We start from the raw sequence: 23,911 nt of genomic DNA on the forward strand, positions 1-23,911 counted from the left end.
GCGGGGGGCTGTAGTACATTTCTGGAGTCATCATTTAAAATCGGTTCTTGACACTTTTAACCCCCATAAAATTACGGGCCCAGTTGGCCTGTCAAGAAGTCTGCCATCTGTAGTTTTCCTGGGCGTGCTGTCTCCGTCGTTTATATTCGTTCATGTGTGTGTTCTCCCAAAGCTGACATCACGTTAGGGTCGCCCCACATTTACGCTTTTTCAGCTTTCACAAAATCTCAGGAACTCTTTGTGGTGTATAAATCGTATTGGCTGATTACGAAATTTAAAGTTGTTTTAACAATTTTTAACTTATTGCTATTATTATCGTAATGCACTGGACATACAGTCAGTTAGGGTAACTTTATACCAAGTAGGGAATCTTTGTTCCACTAACGGTTCTACTTTTGTTTCAAACGGCTATTTTCATTATTTTGTGCCAAAAGCAACAGATTATTACCCGGTAGTTAGTATTTCAGTTGTCCTTCCCTCTGTCTTACAAGGTCTTAGTCTTGTAATTGGTCATTATTGCATTGGCTGTGGAAAAAGCGAGGCCTACGAGAAAGACAGGCCGCGGCGCGCGCGTCTCGAAGGTAGGCCTGCGCTCGCTCAGCAGCAAACCACTTGTAACTGGGTGTGTACGTACAAACGAATCCGCTTTATAGAGTCTAACTGTTTTTAGTCCTACAATGATCGGAAATCCATAAGCCTACTTACAATTTGATACAGCTGTACTGGGGTACAATAAAATTAAAAGCATGCCGAAATGTTTATCAGTTGCATAAGGCACCTCTTCTTATATGAAATGGGGACTGTTAAGCAGAAGAGACTAACGAGCCGTTCTACCGTTTACATCGAGTATTGATCTTAAATTTTGTTATAATACTGTTGAACAGTAAGACTTCATAATAGAAAATTCCAGTAGAAGATGCAATTCTCGGTAGTACATACACGCGCAGCTGCAATTTAACAGATTTAGTAACGCATTTTGTCTCCTGAAGTGAGCGTGCGACCGAGTTCAGGCCCAGCTTCGTGAGTTACGCGCCGCGGCCTGTCTTTGTCGTGGTCCTCGTGAAAAAAACACCTGGCGACAATTATTTGATTTGAACAATGCCAGGTCGATTTCAAAGTAAACCTGCAATACTGGAATAACACTGTTTGTTTCTATTTCTTATTAACACCTGATTTCCTTCCTGCAAGATCTAAATTTACCAGAGCACGAGTCATAAGAAAATTATTGTTTTCCAGACTGGTGTAAAGTTAATGGGTGTAACTTTGCACTAGTATTAAAATCAAAATTTTACTCGAATAGCGCAAAATTAGTATACATTTTCACTGTTCCAAGCACTCAGTACCTATAGATGTTAAATGTTATTTAATTATCTAATTAGAAACAATATATGGGAATGCAGTGCTGTCACACAGTACCAGATTTCCACATTATTTCCCCCAGTCATTAACACCGGTAAATTAATTTAATACATAACAAAATGTGCAAAATTCTCTTTTACCTCAACTTCATTTCCATCTGCATCAATTCTCGTTGACAATTTATTTCCTGTTTTTGGCTTAGAAGTAATTAATAAAATAAATAAATAAATTTAATTACAATAATAATAGCAATAAGTTAAAAATTGTTAAAACAACTTTAAATTTCGTAATCAGCCAATACGATTTATACACCACAAACATTTCCTGAGATTTTGTGAAAGCTGAAAAAGCGTAAATGTGGGGCGACCCTATGTCAGCTTTGGGAGAACACACACATGAACGAAGATAAACGACGGGGCAGCACGCCTGGGAAAAGTACAGACGGCAGACTTCTTGACAGGCTAACTGGGCCCGTAATTTTAGGGGAGTTAAAAGTGTCAAGAACCAAATGTGTCTGTTGTGCTGTGTAATTTATTTTGTTCAGAGTATTTTCAAGAAGGGGAAAAATGTTACACCGGTTGACTGTACGTCGATATATTGCAGCGATATGAACATCGATTATAAATGTCAATAAGACGCGGTGTGCACAGCGTAGCCGACGAAGCCAGTTGTCAAAACATTGAAAATTACAAGATTTGAAATTTTGCTTCTATTTGTGTTATCAGTTTCTCAACGTTGATTGTTAGGAATTATTTAATTGTTAATGTTATATGAAGATGTCTGTCGCCGCAAATGTATTTACTTCTAAGCCAAAAACAGGAAATAAAATGTCAACGAGAATTGATGCAGATGGAAATGAAGTTGAGGTAAAAGAGAATTTTGCACATTTTGTTATGTATTAAATTAATTTACCGGCGGTGAACTTATTTAACGACTGGGGGACATAATGTGGACATCTGGTACCATGTCACAGCACTACATTCCCATATATTGTTTCTAATTAGATTACATTCAACATTCATATCAATATGGACTTTGTGATTTATGTAACACATTTGATTCGAATTACGTGCTTCTGTTTAAGAGCTTGTCAATGGTGAAGCTGTTGAAACGACACAACCATAATCTGTATTGAAATTTAACTTCACTTTCAGATCTGTACCCAACATACCAAATTCCATTAGGGCCTAACTTTAAAAGTAAAATACTCCTTAACCCAATTTTAGTTGTTGTTATTGAGATTGGAACAATGGGTAAGAAAAAAACATTGTGCCGGTTTTAATCATTCACAGAACTACTTCCAGAATACTGCATGAATAATATTACATAAAATTTTTTAACAAGTCTGGTAGAATATTGGGTTTATGTTTTGATGAAAAGTTGGTTTCACTGCCACATCTCAGAGTTGAAAATTTCATGCAAAAAAATACTGAACATCATGACGGATTACAAATGTGTCTGGAGAGGTGACATGGCTTGACTCCTGCAGTTTTTTTTTAATGCACCTATTAGAATATGTTGCACTGCATATGGTGTATCAAAAGATATTATATGCTTCCCACATGTTCCACACCCACGAGAATCATCTCATTTTTTGGGTTTATGGAACGAAAACTTAATCTAATCTAGTGAGGGAATGAGGCTGGCATGCAGTGCCTACTGAACCAACTCCATATCCAGCCTGTGCACCGAGCCTGGCAAACCACCACTCTCAACGAGACAGTGTCTTCTCATGGTGACACGAGCTTTGCAGGCCTTTTTTTCACAATCATTACTTTCATTAGATTCAATACTACAGTAACCCATTATTTGAGTGGTGTTTAAACTCTGGCAGCAAACAACAAAATCTGGACATGAAAATGCCTTGTGCATTGTAAGTGACAGATGTAAGATTATGAATTGGCAGGTCATTATCACAGCTAATTAAAAGGCTAAATTATCTGCATACAGTGCTGGCAAACCTCCAGTGAACCATGGCAAAAATATTTCGGTTTTTGTGTTATTAAAAAACAAATATCCATCCATTTTGATAGCTAATCGCAACTGGCGTGTCATAAATAATAATGTAAAATATGATCTTAAACATTTGATTATGATGTAGAGACATTATTTCTCAAAATCTATATTGAATTTGGTTCCTCTGCATCAAATGTTCAGTCAGAGAGAGATTTTTCACAGTTTGTGGAGATGGATTTTAAGGAAATATTATGACACATTTATTCAGGGTGGGTCTTGCTACTTACTACAGTTGACAGACTTGTATACTGCTGGCCTCCCTTAAAGGCCTATTTTATTTTAAAGAGTGAAGATGATTGATTGAGATTGATTTGGCAGGTTATGACATCACATGGGGAACATGATGTTGAAGAAACTGAACATTGTCTTCCTGAATGCTATCTAAGTTTTCTGTAGCATAGTTTGCTCTTAATTCAAACTCCTGTTAGAGAACTGGAAAGCAGCACAGTTACTTTTGAGTTTGACAGAATAATTAGAGATCTTGAGAGAAAACCAGAGAGCCGGAAACAAGATAAATTCTTAGGAAAGAACATTCATAAAGTCCTGGAAGAAGGAAGCCTACCAAAAGCAGAGAGGTTGAATTTTTAAAATGATGCACCATCTTTCTTGTCACAATGGATTGATTATTTGTTCCAAAACTATGACTTTTCTGAGAACAATGCATTCAATCAGCTTACAAGTTTTTTACTTAAATAACAAGTAGATTTTCATCTGCAATGACAGTATGTTTTAAAGATTAGCAACAAATTAAATCTTAACCTGAGTGAAGATCAGTTTTACAATGAATTCTGTGATTTCTGGGATGCTCATGCTGGGCTTAAAAGTATTTAAGCAAAAGATCATATTTCGGTAGGTTTCTTTAAGAGCTGAGTGTGTGTATCAGTCAACCAATAGTCTTTAAGCGGCAGACCACAACTGACATCTCCCATTCCTAGTTGCTTAGGCTTATATCATACATATTTTCAGCTCCTACCAGTAATAGTACACCGAACGAGGTGGTGCAGTGGTTGACACACTGGTCTTGTATTCAGGAGGACAATGGTTTAAACCTGCATCTGACCATCTGTATTTAGGTTTCATGTGATTTCCCTAAATTTGCTTCAAGCAAAAGCGGGGTGGTTCCTTTGAAAGGGCATGGCCAATTTCCTTCCCCATCCTTCCCTAATCTGAGCTTATGCTCCACCTCTAATGACCGCATTGCAGCACTGCTTTTCAAAAGCTTCTATTCTCTTATTGTCCAAACCATTTATCATCCATGTTTCCCTGACATACATGGGTACACTCCATACAAATATTTACAGAAAAGACTTAGCCTACTGACACTTAGACCTATATTCAGTATTAACAAAGTTTCATCTTTGGAAGCACTTTTCTTGCATTGACTGTCTACCTTTTATATCCTCTCTGCTGTGGCCATCATCAGTTATTCTGCTTCCCAAATAACACAACTTGTCTACTATTTATAGCATCTTGTTTCCTAATCTGTGTTTCCATCATTATCACCTGATTTAATTCGACTACATCAATCATCCTTGTATTGCTTTTGTTGATGTTCATCTTATATCCTCCATTCAAGGCACTGTCTATTCCGTTCAACTACTACTCCAAGTCTTTTGCTGTCCATGACTGAATTACAATGTCATTGGCAAACCTCAAAGTTTTTATTTCTTCTCCAGGAACTTTAATTCCCACTCCAAATGTCTCTCTTGTTTCCTTTCCTGCTTGTTCAGTGTAGAGATTGAATAACACTGCCAATAGGCTACAACCATGTATCACTTCCTTCTTTGCACCTCCTTCCCTTTAATGCTCATCAACTCTTATAACTGCTGTCCAGTTACTGTAAAAGCTGTAAATAACCTTTTGTTCCCTGTATTTTACCCAGAGCTGCTACCTTCAGAATTTCAAAGAGAGTATTCCAGTCAGCACTGTTAAAAGCCTTCACTGACTCCACAGATGCTGTAAACACAGGTTTGCATTTTCGTAACCTATCTTCTAAGAAAAGTTATACGGTCAGTATTTCCTTGCATGTTCCTGCATTTCTCTAGAATCCAGAGCAATCTTCCCCGAGGTTTCTACTATCAGTTTTTCCATTGTTCTGTAAAGAATTCGCGTTAGTGTTTTGCAACCATGACTTATTAAACCGATAGCTTGGTAATATTTACACCTCTCAGCACCTGCTTTCTTTAGATTTGGAGTTATTATGTGAACTCAAAAGAGGGAAATTCGCCTGTCCCATACATCCTGTACACCAGGGGGAAGAGTTTTTTCATGGCTAGCTCTCGAAAGGCTGTCAGTATTTCTGAAGGAACGTCATCTACTCCCGGAACCTTGTTTTGACTTAACATCTTTCATTGCTGTGTCAGATTTGTCTTGCAGTATCATATCTCCTTTCTCATCTTAATCTGTGTTCTCTTCTGTTTCCATAATACTGTCTTCAAGTTCATCTCCCTTGCATAGAGACTCTGTATACTTCTTCTACCTTTCAGCTATCCCTTCTTTGCTTAGGACTGGTTGACCATCTGAGCTCTTGATATTCACACATCTGCTTCTACTTTCCCCAAACACCTCTTCAATTTTCCTGTAGGCAGTAACTCTCTTTGCCTTAGTGAAATATGCTTCTAGACATAATTTCTTACATTTGTGCTCTAGCCATTCCTGCTTTGCCATTTTGCACCTCCTACAAATCTCATTTTGTAGAAGTTTGTATTCTTTTTTGTCTGCTTCATTTGGTGCATTTTTATATTTTCTCCTTTCATACATTAAATTCAGTATCTCATGTGTTATCCAAGGTTTTGATTAGGGTTTGTCTTTTTACCTATTTGATCCTCTGCTGCCTTCACTATCTCATCTCTCAAAGCTACACGTTTGTCTTCTTCTGTATTTCTTTCTCCTGTTCTAGTCAGTCATTGCCTAATACTCCCTCTGAAACTCTCAACAATGTCTGGTTCATTCAGCGTATCCAGGTCCCATCTCCCAAATTTCCTACCTTTTTGCAGATTTTTTTATTTTTAATCTAAAGTCCAAAACCAATAAATTGTGGTCACAGTCCACATCTGACACTGGAAATACCTTACAGTTTATAATCTGGTTCTGAAATCTCTGACTTACCATTACATAATCAGTCTGAATCCTTCTGATGTCTCCAGGTCTCTTTCACATATAGAACCTTCTTTCCTGATTCTTAAACCAAGTGTTAGTGATGATTGAATTGTGCTCCATTTGAAATTCTGCCAGGCAGCTTCCTCTTTCAATTCTTTCGCCACAGCCCACGTTAACTTACAGTTTTTCCTTCTCTTCCTTTTCCTTATCAAATTCAAATCCCCCATCACAGTTAAATTTTTGTCTCCCTCAACTGTCTGAATAATTTCTTCTATCTCATCATATATTTCTTCAATCTCTTCTGCTGTTCATAGTAGCTTACCTGCATTCCTATTTTCTTCTTCATTATTAAACCTAATCCTGCAGTATCCCTATTTGATTTTGTGTTTATAACCCTGTATTCGTCTGACCAGAAGTCCTGTTCCTCCTGCCACTGTAGTTCACTAATCCCCATGATATGTAACTTCAGCATATCAATTCCCCTTTTTAAATATTCTAATATATGTCTGGTTAAGTGATCTTCACACTCCAATCCTAGAACACCAATTTTCTTTCTTCTTATGACGACATTCTCCTGAGTAGTCCCCACCTGAAGATTAAAATGAGGGACTGTTTTACCCCTGGAATATTTTATCCCAGAGGTTGCTATCATCATTTAACCATATAACAGAGCTGCATATACTTGGGAAAATTTATGGCTGGAGTTGCCCCTTGCTTTCAGCTGTTCACAGTTTCAACAGAAACACATTTGTTGTGACTGCACCTTCACTACAGCTATCTGTATTGCAGAGGCACGCAAGCCACCACACTAATGGTATGATCCATGGTTCATGGAGGGTGAATTTTCGTGTTAATACAATACTGAAACAAAATTTTGATATGTATAGAAATTATAGGTGCAACAAATTGGTTATGAACACATTATCATAGCCACCATGTAGACAAAGTCAGCATCCACGACAGTAGTACCAGTTTATATATCAGCTAGCTCAGTAGATGATGGAGTGGTTGAAAGAAAATATTCATGAGGTAAAAGAAATAATTCAGATAGCTGAAGGGGAAGGAAATTGTGATGGGTATTGGAATCTGAGAAAAATAGTAGAACATGGGCTAGGGGAAGCTGCCTGGTAGAATTATGCACAGAACATAATTTAATACTTGCTAACAATTTATTTAAGAATCATGAAAGAATGCTGTGTATGCAAGAGAGACCTGGAGACAATGGAAAGTTTCAGGTAGATTACACAATTTTTATTTATTTATTTATTTTTTTGCTCATGTCAGAATTGTGCTAAATGTATACAATTAAATGTATAATTGTTCACATAAAATCATAGTTATATGTACATGGATTATAAAAAATAAATTAACAAGACAAAGCAGTTGAACAAATCTACATTCAGATAACATCTCTCCAAACTTGAACCACACCTAGGGCATTGTCATTGGCAAGTCGTAAAACTTGTTCTGAGATTGAAAATGAACAGAGGCACAATGGATGACTGTTTGTTCTCGGACATATTTGCAGTTCCCATCCCCAGATATGAATTTTCATGACTTAAAAGATGACTTAGCCTTGCCAACACTAGTTCTTATTTGCTTAAGGGACCTCCAAACACCCCAGTCCTCATTGTAACCAGATTGAAGATGTTCACACGGTTCCATCCACTCTTAATATTTGGAGCTCCACAATCAAGTCTTGCCTTATCTGGAGGTACTTCCAAAGACCTTGATGTCTAGAGGAAACTTATGCTTGATTTCAGCCCATGCTGAGAGTGTTGGTGGCCAAATAGTGGTTGAGCTTCAACGACCTCAGCTGTCAATTGTTCTTGATCAGCAGTGACGTCTTGAAAAATACTTGAAAATGCAATAACTTTTCAACAGGTGTGGGTTTTAGGCATCCAGTGACTAACCTGCAAGCTTTGTTCAAGGCAGTGTCCACAGTCTTGGCATAAATAGATCTTTGCCACACAGGGTATTCATATTCTGCAGCAGAGAGTCAGTGTTGTGGTTCTAATAGTAAGACAGAGATTTTGAACTGCAAAACATTTCCAGTGGCAGATGGGGACAGTGACTTAAAACTGAAGAAATAGCGGAAATGTAGGAAATTAAGGAGATGGGACTTGATAAACTGAAAGAGCCAGAGGTTGTTGAGACAATCAAAGAAAGCATTAGGCAACAGTTGACTGAAATAGTGCTAAGGAGTAGAATAGATGACAAATGGGTAGCTTTGTGAGATGAAATAGTGCAGGCAGCAGATGGTCAAATAGGCAAAGTCCTTGGATAACACACAATATATTGAATCTAATTGACAGAAGGAAAAGATACAAAAATGTAGGAAATGATGCATGCAAATGGGAATACAGACATCAAAAAAATTAGATTGTCATAAAGTACAAAGTGGCAAAGCAGAAATGACTATAAGAGAAATGCAAATCTGTAACAGCATGTATGATTCTGGGAAAGGTAGAGGCCACTCAGAGACCACAACAACAATAGTGCTGTTTTATCTCTCAGGCGATTGACTGAGAAAATTAATGGTTCCAGCATTGAGTTACAGTCCAGCACACAGTTTTAATCTGTCAGGAAGTTTCAAACTGGCTGCTGGAAAGTGAAATTTCATCCATACATTCAAATTCAGCATGTAAACTGCGAAATACTCCATAGAGCACCCTTAAATCACCATCATCATCATCACATCATCTATCTCCTGGTTCATTCCTATTGTGTAGGGATGAAACATTAAAGAAAATCAGTAAAATGATAGTTCCATGGTAGACTGTGTGTCAGCAGTCCTGGTATGACTTGTATGATCTGCACACCTTAAAATTACTATAAACTGTAAGTCAGATATCAGGTACAGGTATGTATTCATAATCTTTTGTGTATTGTGGTATGAAGTACACTTCAATTACATGTTTGCTTCTTGGTGACAGTGTCATAAGTTTAATATATAAAGTGACAGAACATTGAACTGATTAAATTATGACTCTGTCACTTAAAAATAACACATTTGATTCAGAAATCCCCTCTTTTTTATTGAAAAAGGTAACAGGGCTCAGGTGTAGCAGATGAGGAAGAAGTGATGAAAAATATTGCTGTGTGAACACAGTTGATATTAAAGAGTTAGAGAGGACACTTATAAAAACCTGCAAATAGATATGCCACTGGCTCATATAATATGCCATTAGCAGAGCTCAAAAATGTTAACTTGTTATGATGGAATGCTCAGTTAATGAAATATGTCCAGCTGGAGCATGCTATCTATACTGGTGTCCAAAATTAAAGCAATAAACAGAAATTTTGCAAAGTTGCATTTATTTTGCTACAAAACAATATAAACAGGTGACAGTAAAGTAGAAACAATGTAAGCAGTACAGAACATATTCAACTGCAAAATGCATAATGATAGACCAAAATGTTCTCAATTTTTTCTAAATTAACGGATTTAGACACACATTCTGACAACTGGTTAATGTGTTCAGTACGGGGTGTTACCACCACTGGCACCAGTACAGGCCTGACAATGATGCTGCATGCTGTAAATGATGTCATCAATCTCAAGTTGATGCAATAACGCCCATTCTTCCTGCAGAGACACTCGCAAGTCTCGGAGAGTTGTTGGTGGATGCTAATGTGATGCGAGCTGTGTCCCTACTGCATCCCAGATTTGCTGTATGGGATTCAAATCATGAGCAAGCAGGTCACACCATGTGTGCAAATTCTTCTGTTTCCAGGAAAACATCAACCATCCGTGCTCTTTGAAGTCTAACATTATCATCTGTCAGTACGAAGCCTGGGCCCACGGCACCTCACAACCACCCCACATGAGGTCCCAAGATCCCATCACGATACCTGACAGCAGTTAAACCTTGCCGATCCAACTGTAGAAGTTCATGAAGAAGTCATCTTGATGTTGGAGCTCTTTTGTCTGTGTTTGCTTTAACAATAACATGTTTTTGAATGGTGTCCGCCTTTAGCAAAACACTATAGATACTGATAGACAGTGACAACTCAAAACACTGAACTTGGCAATGAAGGAGATGACGAAAAAAGAAACCTTGCAGGTGGCAAACTGTAAAGAAAAACAGACACTATAAAAATGTAATACGGCAGGAAAATGACACCATGTGGTAAGTAGCCATAACAATAAGAAAACCCACTGATGATACTGCAACTGCAGTGATACATGTCTGGGACAAATACAAATTAGTGTTTTGCTAAAGGGGGACCCCACTCAATAACATATGTTATCATGAAGAAGTGTTCGAGTGGTCAACATGGGCCCTGCTCACACTATTAGGGACCCTTCTCGGTATCGGTCTCTTTCCACAATGTTAGAGTTTGAAAGCCGCGCGGGATTAGCCGAGCAGTCTTAAGGCGCTGCAATCATGGGCTGTGCGGCTGGTCCCGGTGGAGGTTCGAGTCCTCCCTCGGGCATGGATGGATGTGTGTGTGTGTGTGTGTGTGTGTGTGTGTGTGTGTGTGTGTGTGTGTGTGTGTGTGTGTGTGTGTCCATAGGCTAATTTACGTTAATTAGTGTGTAAGCTTAGGGACTGATGACCTTAGCAGTTAAGTCCCATAAGACTTCACACATATTTGAACTTTTCTTTTTTTTGCTTTGAAATCGTGTTCCACATTACTTCCATATGTGAATAAGTTGAGACTCACACTACAGATCAAATCAGGACTCATCTGTGGAAAGAGCATTGGCCCACTGTTTGACTGGCCAGATGGCATGTTGACAGTTCCACTCTAGACATTCCCTTCTGTGAAAATGGATCAGAGGTACACATACAGCAGGGCTCCAACAATAAAGGCCATTCCACAGAAGACTTCTATATGCCGTTTTACTCAATACAAGTCCAGTGGATGCCGGGAGGTCAGATGCCAGCTGCCTTGCAGTACTAAAGCAGTGCCAACACCCCCATACTGTGAAATAACGGTGCTCTCTTTCTCTTGTCACATGTGGTAGGCTCTGCTCTTTTCTTCAGAATACAGTTCTGGTCTGTATGAACTGTTGCCACATCCCAAAAACAACAGAACAATTTATTTTAAGCCTTCGGGCCACATCAGGTTGTGACTGTCCTGCTTCTATTCTTCCTGTGTCTCTCCACTGCAGGCATCTTCACTGTTTGATACCGCACCATCTATGACTGTGTACACATACAGCACCATCTATGACTGTGTACACAAAGATTGTGGGTTTGGACTACCCGGCAGGCACTACGCACTTGATAGGTGCCCTGACATCATTGTTGGTGTTGTTAGTCACTGACCAGAATGCCATCTTCTGTGCAGAACACAATTGTAAACAGTTAGTATGATTACATCATGAAGTAGACATAGGACAGGCAAATAGTGGTTTGTTGCTTTAATTTTGGATACCAGTATATTTGAAATACGTTCTTTTATGTCTTGATGACATTTGGTAGTTGTTGGCCTGCTTAATTATTTCAGTAGTCTCCCTTACTTTCACTGGTGCGAATGTGGCTGCTGAGCAGGCACAGACTGGGCTTCTACTTTAAAGTGGAGAAAATGGAAGAAGTACTTAGGTGTCAAAAGCATCTTTATGTACTGTACACACAGTGGTGTGCCACAGACATCTGGCGGGGAAGTGTCATTGTTTCCAGCCGCCTCCGTGTAAGGAAATGATGCCCCGGACACAGTGGTGGCGTGGCTGCGAAAGGTTTACCACCTTACTTCATTTGTTAAGATGGAGGTGGCTTAGAACAGTATCTTGTCTCCACCACATCAATGCCGTATGCCCACACTGTGCCACTTCTGTGTGTATTGGACCTTACAGACAGCTTGAATTTGACAGCATGGCAGCAGAACCAGGCCACAATTGTGTGAGGTGATGATCTCTTTACCATTGTCAAAACAACCAAATAGAAAATATATGGGTGCAAATGAAAGGAAATGTCCAAATAATGCACATTCTAAATTGAATATGTGCAGAATTTATATGAGGAAGCCATTGACAATGTTACAAAGGGCATTCAAAAAGTTTTGCACAGTCGTCTCTAATGTTTTTATTTTTTGCAGGAGGAGAATGAAATTTTTTTTTTGAACATTTGTGGAACATTTAGCTATACATTGAGCCTGCTCAATGTAGCGTCCATCAGCCGTGACACATGATGTAAATGCACTTTGGTAAAATTTTGGGGATTGACTTTTACACCATCACTTGACACAGGAAATAAAGTCTTTCTCGCTATCAAATGTTTTACCGCACAGGTGGGCCTTCAGATGACCAAAGAGGTAAAAAATAAGACAGAGCCAAGTCTGGACTGTAGAGAGGATGAGGAACAATTTTCCAACCCATTTTTCTGATTTTCTCCTGCGTCATAAGGGCCGTAAGGGGTTTGGCATTGTCATGGTGTAGTCTGATAATCTGACCCTGAAGCTGTGGTCTGTGGGTCTTGAGACACGTCACAGCTTGTCTAATGACAAACAGTAATGGTCCTGGTTAATTTTGGAGTCAGGTTCCAAAAAGTCAATGAAAATAACACCACACTGATCCCCAAAGAAGGAGGCCATCACCTTTTGGCCTGCTGTTCGTGAAAGTCTTGGTTTCTTCTTCCCAGGGGAACACAGATGACACCACTCCATGGATTGGGTTTTGCTCTCAGGTTCAGATAAAAACAACCATGTTTCATCCTGGGTAATGGCACTGTCAAAACACTGTTTCCACTCTTCAGTAAAGGTCTTCATGAGACTCTTGCACACATTCTTCCTCATCGTTTTCATTTCTCTTGTCAATAATCTAGGCACCCAACATGCACAGATTTTTCTGTCCCCTAGTGACCGTAGCAGTGATACCACACTACCCAATGACAAATGAGTCATTTCAGCAAGCTGCCGTGTTGTCACACTTCTGCCATTTTGGATGATTTAATCAATGGTCTCCTTATTCACATCACTCACTGCCGTTGATGGTCTAGCGCATCATGGTTTTTCCAATAGAGGGAAATCACCTTCTTTAAACCTCTGCAACCACCGCTGGATACTGCTGCGATCCACTGTGCCCTCCCCATAAACAGGGAGCAACTTCCTGTGAATCGATGTGGCAGAGTCATTGCTGGTCTTGAAGAGGAACTCCATCACCGACCGTTGTTGCAACCTGACATCTACTACACTGTCCATTATGGCTCGCCTGTAAATAAAAGAAAATACTTTTATAGACCAACTTGTAGCTAAATGTTCCAAGTATGTTCACAAAAAATTTCATTCTCCTCCTGCAAAAAATAAAAAAAAAAAATTAGAGATGATTGTGCAAAACTTTTTGAACGCCCTTTGTACTAAGGGAGACTGGAAAAATGTGTATGCCATGTTGCAAATTTGAAAGATAATAAATTCCTGAAAGAAAACATCCAAGGAAGCTGGCATTCCTTGAAATTACTCTTGCATACTGAATTTTCAGCTGCTCTAGTTCTTTGGAAGGACAGTTAAGAAATAACAAATTACATGAACTGTCATCTTCCATGTTCCTTCTTTTGGCTAAGACTAGTGCACACAATAACATGTTTCTACGCTCTCTTTCTGTCTCTTTATATCCAGTTATCTATCAGTATGTGACAGTACAGCTTCTGGGTGTGTTTCACTGTGCTGGCATATTTATCTATTTTAATTTCAGGGAGCAGGTTACCTGTATTTCCTGTATTGTATAGAGCTTAAACTAATATGCATAACTAATGAATGCTTAAATGTTCATGTAATCAAAATAGTACTGTAATTTGGTTATAATAGAGGGAAACATTCCACCTAGGAAAAATATATCTAAAAACAAAGATGATGTGACTTACCAAATGAAAGTGCTGGCAGGTCGACAGACACACAAACAAACACACACAAACATACACACAAAATTCAATTTTTGTGTGTATATTTGTGTTTGTTTGTGTGTCTGTCGACCTGCCAGCACTTTCATTTGGTAAGTCACATCATCTTTGTTTTTAGATATATAGTACTGTAATTTGACGGATAAGCAGTAATAGAGTATTTTGCTCCAGTAGATCTAGTAATTCACACTAAAATACATTAAACATGGTGATATAACTCACAACGTAAAAAACTGAGACGACACTTCCAGAATAAGTACATTTAATGATATCACAGGACAATAGTTCACAATGGATACAGTGTATGGATTATGCACATGGCAAGACAGGTACAGTACAGTTCTTGCTAGCATAGTAACTAGCACGATGAGTGAGAGCAGACTGAGGATAGTTGCTGTGCTGTGATTTCGTATGCAGACGGTGGGTCTTAGGTGGCACTGGGAGGTGTGTGCACAACCATCGTGCATGTTCACTTGGCCAAAGCGTTTCCCCATGGAAGCCACGGTTTGCAATAGTGAACACAGAATAACTGTAATGCCGTATGCTACCAGTTGTGCAACGGTGTCTGACATCAGCTTGTGCTGACATCTCAGTGGTATCCCAGGGGGTTACCACATCCCTTCTTCCTTGGGAAAGCAACAAGCTATATCTCGGCAAATTGACCCATGCCCGGCTGATCACCCGGGCAGTGCTCTGAACCAGGTCAATGTCTTTGAAAGTATAGGACGGCTCCTCCAGTTTTACCAGCTCTCAGTTGGAGTGGATACAAGCATACAGCCAGAAGTTCCCTGGCTGGTAGCACTGCCAGAGTCTTGGTGACTCCAAAGCTGGACTCCATGTCCACATTAGGACCAGGCACATAGGAGAGCTGTAATTGTGGGGTAAGGCCGGTACCACAGTCTAATCTTCTTCTGACATCTGGTCCACCTTGAGTGGACTATAAACAGAGGGAGATGGCTGGGATTGGTGAATTGAGCAGAGAACCAGAGAGCAGGAACAGTGTGGGAGTATGAGGGGAGATAGCAGAGGGTCCGACAGAAGAGAAATGAAAGTTAGCATTGCTGTAATGTGTGTCTGCTAGAGGGCCTGGAGGCAGCAGCAGTGGCAGTGGTTGGGGCCCCTGACACAGGTGGAGCTGATTTTGAGGATGTGTCACCATCCGGTCCCCTGTGGCCGGAGTGAACATGCAGCATCCCCAGTGCTGCTGGATTCCACTTGCCTTGATGTCAGGAGCCCTGTGCTCACACATGGCTGCCCAACCATAAGCATGAAGACAGGGTTGCTGATGGTCCAGGAGGCGCTGGCAGTTTGAGATATAGGAGCATGCGGGCCTGACAATGGCCATAGTGAAGTTGCACCGGACTCTTCCTCACTGTTGTTGTGAACTGTTAGGAACTCAAAATAGTTTCAGCTGGAGGAACTTCAGCCACATCTTTCTTCATCTGTGTATTAAAGATTCATATCAGTCTTTCAACCTCACCATTTGATTGTGGACTCACCAAAAATCTGGAACCGAAACTATGGTCCATTGTTCAACACAAACGTTAGAGGTGAAAATTCTGCTGAATGCCGTGACCATAGCCTCTGCACTTATGGTCCACCAGTTGACCACCTTCCGAAAGTTGGAGTACACATCAAGGACAATCAGCCAGATGGTCCCAGGAAGGGACCCATGAAGTCAATGTGAACCCACTCCCTCAGGCGTGAGAGCATTGACCACGGTGAGAATGTTTGGTGGGGAGCATCTTGGTGTTGTTCACACTGGTGACAGTTGTGTATAAGATATTTGACCTGCCCGCGATGCCCGACCAGTACAAATGGTGCCAGGTGATCAGTTTAGTTTACAAGATACACCAGTGACATTGGTGCAAGAGCCATAAGATTGTCAGGTGGAAAGGTTCCGGCTTGACTATCTTGAGGAAGCTGGTGATCTGTAGTTAGTAGGTGAGTCCCAACTGGGTATGAAGTCTAGCCAGACATGTTGTATTTACCACCGAACCTCCTGTAAGATGATATCCATGACCATGACCACATGGTCCACCCTGAAGGGAATAATATCCACCACCAGTTGAGCCTCTTTGTCCAACTGGAAGCACAAGATCTTATCTTGGTTGAACTCTGGATAAGAGCCCATCAGGAGGCAGAACAGAGAGTCCATGTTGGCACGTTGAGTGATACTGCAGAAGGGAATGTTGTAATTGTATCTGCTGAGAAAGAGTGCCTAGCACTGGAGTAGATGGTAGTCCTCTCAGGTAGCTTTGCTGCAGTATGGAAGAGGGAGATCATTGTCTTATGATCTGAAATGAGATGAAACTTTGTTTACTATAGGAATACATGAAATTTCTTCAGCACAAAGAAGATTGTGAGAGTCTCTATTTCTATTTGCGAATATCTGTTCTGCACAGCACTGAGTGTCTTTGATGCAAATGGGATCTGATGTTCAGAACCGTTCACATCTACATTCATGCTCATAAATTAAGGATAATTGCAGAATGTGGTGCCACACAACATGGCATTTCTCAAAACTGGCACTAGTAGCATAGGCACATAGGGAACACACACGACACAAATCTGTAAGTCCACGGTATTTGTGATAAGTTGAGAAAACCGTCCCGAAACACATGTGCTACAAAACGCCACTGTTTCCTGCACATTTACCCTGACATCAATTTGGGATATGATCACCATGCATACGTACACAGGCCGCACAATGGGTTGGCATACTCAGGATCAGGTGGTCGAGCAGCTGCTGGGGTATAGCCTCCAATTCTTGCACCAGTGCCTATCGGAGCTCCTGAAGTGTCGTAGGGGTTTGCAGATGTGCAGCGATACGTTGACAGAGAGCAACCCAGACGTGCTCGATGGGGTTTAGGTCTGGAGAACAGGCAGGCCACTCCATTCACCTTATATCTTCTGTTTCAAGGTACTCCTCCACGATGGCAGCTTTTTCAAGATACTCCTCCAATCCCACCCCACACCATCAAACCACGACCTCCATACAGGTCCCTTTCAAGGACATTAAGGGGTTGGTATCTGGTTCCTGGTTCATGCCAGATGAAAACCCGGCAAGAATCACTGTTCAGACTGTACCTGGACACATCCGTGAACATAACCTGGGACCGCTGTTCCAGTGACCATGTACTGTGTTCTTGACACCAGGCTTTAAGGGCTCTCCTGCAACCAGGGGTCAGTGGAATGCACCTTGCAAGTCTCTGGGCAAATAAACCATGTCTGTTCAGTCGTCTGTAGACTGTGAGTCTGAAGACAACTGTTCCAGTGGCTGCGGTAAGGTCCCGAGCAAGGCTACCTGCAGTACTCCGTGGCCGTCTGCGGGCACTGATGGTGAGATATCGGTCTTCTTGTGCTGTTGTACACTGTGGACATCCCATACTGTAGCTCCTGGACACGTTTTCTGTCTGCTTGAGATCACACTTTGTGGCACACGGAGGGCCCATGCTACGACCTACTGTGTTTGACCAGCCTCCAGTGGCCCTAATATTCTACCCCTCATAACGTCATCAATATATGTTCTTTGAGCCATTTTCAACACACAGTCACCATTAGCATGTCTGGAAATGTCTGCACACTTACTCGCTGCACCGTACTCTGACATGCACCAAAACACCTCTGCACATGTTGACTGCTGCCAGCGCCACCTTGCGACAACTGCAGGTCAAATGCACCGCATGGTCATACCAAAGATGATTTAAACCCGCAAACCGCCACCAGAGCGTTGTTTCACCAGCATTATCCCTAATTTATGCGCATGAGTGTCTATGTTCCAGGATGGCCCCCACTTTCCATTCAGAGGCATTCATCGGCACTTCTAGTTGTTCGCCTGGTTGAAATTTTGAGAGACATGGTGCCAGTAGAAGTGTGTGCTTCAGGGTCTTGAATGCCTGTTCACATGCCTGTGACCAAACAAAACGCACACCCTTCTTTCACAGATTGTTGAGCATGTGCAGACTCTATGCTACATCTGGGATAAATTGTCCGTAACACATTACTTTTCCGAAGAAGGAATTGAACTACTTTAAATTTGTTGCTCAAAGAAGTGCAGTGATTGCTTCACCAGCTTATGTGTGGGCCTAATACCATCGCTAGAGATGATATGTCCTAGGTATTCCCTTGATGGTTGAGAGAGAGAGAGAGAGAGTTACAGAGAGAGAGAGAGAGAGGGGGGGGGGGGAGTTTTTTAGGTTGAATTCGAGTCTTACAGAGTGGAGGTGTACAACAGCTGCTTCAGGTTCCCTAAGCATACTTATGCTGTGGCCCCCATCAGCACAGTGTCATCTAGGTAATTTATGCAGCCCAGAACATGCAGCAGCAGTTGCCTGAGGTACCTTCAAAAGATTGCTGGGGTCTGGCCACCCTGAAAACTAAGGATTTGAAATGATGTAATTTTTGTGTTGTGTTGACCACAAGGACTTTCTGTGATTACTCATTTAGGAGTAGTTTTAAGTAAGCTTCAGAAAGAGCGCCCTTTGAAAAATACTGGACTCTCGTGAGTGCAGGTAAAATCTTGTCTGCCTTCAGAATGGGATATGCATCAATCTCCAACTGGGTATTGACAGTAACCTCAAAGTCTCCACATCCTCCCAGGGGGCTCGGCACTCTTTGTCAGGTTCATGCTTGGCTACCACAGGGCCCCAGCCTTTGCAGCATCTTTTCCTTTCCATGCTGCATGTCTATCCACTTGCTATTCTTTTCCCCTCCCTTGGGGAACATGCTGGGTGTTATTGGGAAAGTTGTGCATTGTCTGTCACTGACGTAAGAAAAGTCTCACCACTGTTTTTCGCTCCCTTTTCCTTTCTTTCTTTCCCTTCTCCTCTCGTTCCTCCGCTTTGGCGTTTGAGGTTCATCTCGTCCTTCCTCCTCCCTGTGTGCTCCTGAAGGCTGGCCCATGTGTCTGACATAACAGGTGACTTGGTAATGCGTAATTCCCAGCCCCAGATCGACAGGTAGGGTTCACACGTACCACGTGGTACAGGCCAGGCCCAGGGAAGGGTGATTGCCTGAGCTGCAACCTTCCCAAATTGCTGATTGGTCCCTCTTTCAGGTGTTCAGGAGGTGTGACCTGAGGTGTGAACAATCACCTAAGGTGGGTGCACCCCTTGTGAAAGGAGCGCACCATTGAAGACTCTGGCAATCGTGGGGGATTTCCTTGCAGTGGGGCTAATGATTCAAAGACCCTTCCCACTGCACCGTGGTTCCTCATGGTCTCACGTACTGAAGACAGTCAGTCCTTCACTGCAGTAAATCTATTTATTATTCAGAAAGGTGTCGAAGCATTTGCTGGCCCTGTGAAATCCTACTCTCGTTTGTGGAATGGCACTTTGCTTTTGGAGACTACTTCTGATACTCGAGCACAAGAATTGCTTGCCTCCTTGCTTCTCCACAGCTACCCTGTTCGTGTTGAGGCCCGTAGAACTTAGAATTCTTCCTGTGGTGTTTTTTACACTAGGTTGCTCAACAGTCTAACCGAGGCTAAAATCCAATCTGATGTCTCTGATCAGGGTGTCATTGCCGTCCATCGGGTGATGAAAAAGGTAGATTCCTCCTTAGTGCCCACTCGCACTTTTTTTCTCATCTTTTATAGAGTCGTGCTTCCATCCAAAATCAAGCCAGGCTATGAAATTGTCACAGTCTGGCTGTACATTCCAAACCCGATGCACTGCTACCAGTGTCATCATTTCAACCACACTAGAACCTCTTGTCGACACACAGCCAAATGTGTAATGTGTATTTGGGATACACAAAAGGGTGATTAACCGCCCCCTTCTCTCCTCTGTATCAACTGAAATGGCAGCCATGCTGCCTCTTCTCACGATTGTCCCATGTATCTTGATGAGTGGGCTGCCCAAGAGATTCGGGTAACGGAAAAAGTGCCTTACCCAGTCGCACGCAAGTTATTGGCTAGTCGCAAACCTTGTGTTCTCCTGTCTGGCACTTGCAGTTCTGTTCTTGCCAGCTCTTGCACCATGAAGGACATGGCCATGCAGACATGCGACCTCAAATTCGGCTCTGAGGTTGTGAAATTGCCCAGTGTCAAGGTAGCATAGCCATCCCCCCATCCAGAAGTGCAACAAGCCATTAAACTCTCACCCCAAGGGGTGAAGCCACTGGCTACACAATTGGTAGGCCGGCAAGGACAGAAGGAGTACTCCCTTGAGGACTTTTTACGTCCATCCAGCCAAACATCATCTGAGTCTTACTCTAACCGGAAATGCTCGAAAAAGTCCACCAAAGACAAATGTCCTTCATTGACTCGAAGATCTTCTTTGACGGTGTTGCCACTTGATACCTTAGCCCAGCCAGCCTCCGTGTCGCCGGTAAGCACCACCAGCGGTTTTTTGGCATTGACTCCTCAGACCGACAGCACAAGCAAGCCGATGCTTCTGGGGCTCCATAGCGCAGGATCCTCTTGCTTCTGTGCCGTGTAGCAGTGAATCTTGACAGGTTGTCACTCAGCAGCCGCCAAGGTGACACCCCTACATCTCTTTCTCGTCATGACTCTCCTCCAACGGAACATTTGCAGCCTTCAGTCCTACAAAGAGGATTTACGGCTGCTTTTAGCATTGCAGCACCCCTTGTGCTCTGCCTTCAGGAAACGAAATTGCACCCTCATGACAGCTTTTATCTTTCACATTTCTTCCCGGTTTGTTTTGACCTCCCTGAGGTCGGCATTCCATCTCATTGGGGCGTCATGCTACTCATATGGAATGGCATTCATAGTCAACTCGCCTCCCTGACTATCCATCTGCAAGCTGTTAAAGTTTGCCATTTGCTGAGTTTTTCCCTCTCTACCATTTATAGCCCCCCTTCATTCAATGTCACCAGGACAGACTTCCTTCAGCTTATTGGGCAGTTACCTCCCCCTTTTCTGCTACTCAGTGACTTGAATGTGCATCATCCCCTTCGGGGTTCTCCCAGAACCTGTCAGAGAGGTGCCCTTTTGGCTGATCTTAATCAACTCAACCTCTTCTGCCTCAACGCTGAAGCACCAACTTTCCTTTCCGACTCCTCTCACACCGCAATACCCAGCTTGCCCATCATCTTAAGTGGTCCCTTTTTTCTGACGCCTACTCGAGCGACCTCTTCCCATGTGCTATCCGTTTGCTGACTCCTACCCCATGTGCATGCACACCCAAATTGCAGCTTACTAAGGCTGATTTATGGCTTTACTCCTCCCTGGTAACCTTTGAAGAACAAGATTTCCGCAGCTGTAATGACCAGGTGGAATATCACACCAACATTATCCTTACTGCTGCAGAACATTCCACTCCTCCCACTTCCTCTTTACCATGCTCTGCCCTAACCCCTTGGTGGACTGAGGCATGCTGCAATGCAATTCGCGCATGGAGATGTGCTCTCCATGTTTTTAACTGTCATCCTACAGTGGCGAACTGCATTTGTTATAAACAGATGTGTGCAAAGTGTTGTCGTATTCTTTGGGATAGCAAAAAAGCTAGCTGGATTTTATTCACTAGTTTATTTTCTTCCTCTGTCATTTGGGCCAACCTCTGACAGCTCTCTGTGACCAAGATCCATTCACCAATTTCCAGCCTGATAGTAGCAGATGATTTTATCGTGGACCCTGTTGCTATCTCCAACACCTTGAGCTGCCATTTTGCTTAAGTTTCGAGCTCTTCCCACTATCACCCTGCCTTCCTCCATCTGAAACGAGCGGAGGAGGCTCAGGCAGTACCCTTCTCTTCTCAGAATTTGGAGTGCTACAATGCCACCTTTCCTATGAGGGAGCTAGATCATGCTCTCAGTTCATCCTGATCCTCCGCCACAGGGCCAGACGCTGTCCACATTCAGATGTTGTAGCACGTTTCTCTTGTGTGCAAGCACTTTCTGCTTAACACGTACAACTGCATCTGGGCAGAGGGCACATTTCTCAGACTTTGGCTTGAAGCCACCATCATACCCATACCTAAACCGGGTAAGGAGAAAAACCTTCCTTCTAGCTACTGCCCCATCTCTCTCACCAGCTGTTTTTGCAAGGTTATGGAATGTATGATTCGTGCCCGGCTGGTATGGTGGCTCCAGTCTTGCAATTTACTAACGAATGCACAGTGTGGATTTCGAACACGGTGTTCTGCAATTGACCATCTCGTTACTTTGTCCACCCTTGTCATGAATGGTTTTCTGCGGAAATCTCAGACTTCCTTGGCTGCCTACCCTGTTTCTTTCATTAATTTTTAAAAGACCGAGTTTTCAAGGCGCGTGTGGGTTCTGTCTTGTCAGACACCTGTATCCAGGAAAGCGGTGTGCCTCAGGGTTCCGTCCTGAGTGTCATCCTCTGTGCTATCGCCATTAACTCTATAATGGCGTGTCTCCCGCCAGGCACCTCCGCTCCCTTTTTGTTGACGATTTTACCATCTATTGCAGTTCTCCATGGATCTTTCTCACTGAGCGGCGTCTTCAGTGATGTCTTGATCATCTTTACTCCTGGAGCATCAAGAGTGGCTACCGTTTTTTCACTGACAAAATCGTCTGTATGAATTTCTCGGAGCGCAAATGATTTCTCCCACCATCTTTACATCTTGAGCCAGTTTCCCCTCTGTTCATTGAAACTACAAAATTCCTGGGGCTCAAACTCGATAGGAAACTCTTTTGGTCCTCCCATGTGTCTTACCTGGCAGCCTGCTGTACATGGTTCCTCATAATGTCCTACATGTCCTCAGTGGTACTTCCTGGGGTGCCGATCGAACCATCCTCCTCCATTTGTATTGGTCCCTTGTCCGTTTGAAACTTGAGTATGGGTGCTTTGTTTAAGCGTCTACACGTCCATCCCTCTTACACTGTCTCGACACTATCCACCATTGTGACATCTGTTCGGCCACTGGCACTTTTTACACTAGTGTCTGTATGGTGAAGCTGCTTAACTACCACTGTCCTACCGCCATGACTTTCTCCTCAGCAGGTATGCATGCTGTTTGTCTGCCATGTGTGGCCACCCATCCTATGCCTCCTTCTTTGATGATTCCTTTGATTGCCAGTATGGGACGCATCCCTCTTCTGTGTTACCTCCTAGAGTCCTCCTTCGGCACTTGCTACAGTGGCTTAACTTCTCACTAGCTGCAACTTTCCCGGTGGATGTCAACTCTTCACAATCTTTGCTCCATGAAGCAGCCCATGTTAACCTTGGCCTTCATTTGCTTCCTAAGGACACTACTCCAGCCTCGCTCTAACGGCTTCAGTTTCATGGCCTTTGCGTATAACTTCGCGATAGTACCTTTGTATATACTGGTGACTCTCGGACTGACTGTGGGGTTGGGTGTGCCTTCATCATTGTTGCCCGTGTCTTTCAATATCAGATTCTGGCACACTGCTCAGTATGTACAGCCCAGTTCTTCGCCCTTTATCAGGCCTTGGAGTACATCCGGCGACACAGACTTTTCAATTGTGTCCTTTGTTCAGACTCACTCAGTGCCCTTCAAAGTCTGTGTGCTGTACACCGCCCATTCCTTAGTGCAGTGGGTCCAGGAAAAGCGTCACTTGCTCACTCTTGGTGTAGCCACTGTGATGTTCATGTGGGTTCCTGGTCATGTCAGTCTGCCAGGAAACAAGGCTGCTCATGCTGC

At 42.5% G+C, this 23,911-nt stretch overlaps 1 protein-coding gene across 2 annotated transcripts in view; it reads left to right on the plus strand.

Annotated features, from left to right (window-relative positions):
* Positions 1–1,979: 1,979 nt before the first annotated feature.
* Positions 1,980–23,911, plus strand: part of LOC126259737 (coiled-coil domain-containing protein 93) — an 85,034-nt gene continuing 63,102 nt past the window's right edge. The window contains exon 1 of one of the 2 annotated variants that reach the window (XM_049956724.1): positions 1,980–2,225. In XM_049956724.1, the coding sequence (XP_049812681.1) occupies positions 2,130–2,225 (96 nt within the window). In that variant the 5' untranslated portion in view covers positions 1,980–2,129. The remainder of the gene's footprint in view (positions 2,226–23,911) is intronic. The other variant, XM_049956723.1, reaches the window with a different exon arrangement.

Source organism: Schistocerca nitens, chromosome 5, assembly GCF_023898315.1.
Source record: "Schistocerca nitens isolate TAMUIC-IGC-003100 chromosome 5, iqSchNite1.1, whole genome shotgun sequence".
In the NCBI taxonomy this organism is placed as follows: Eukaryota; Metazoa; Arthropoda; class Insecta; order Orthoptera; family Acrididae; genus Schistocerca; species Schistocerca nitens.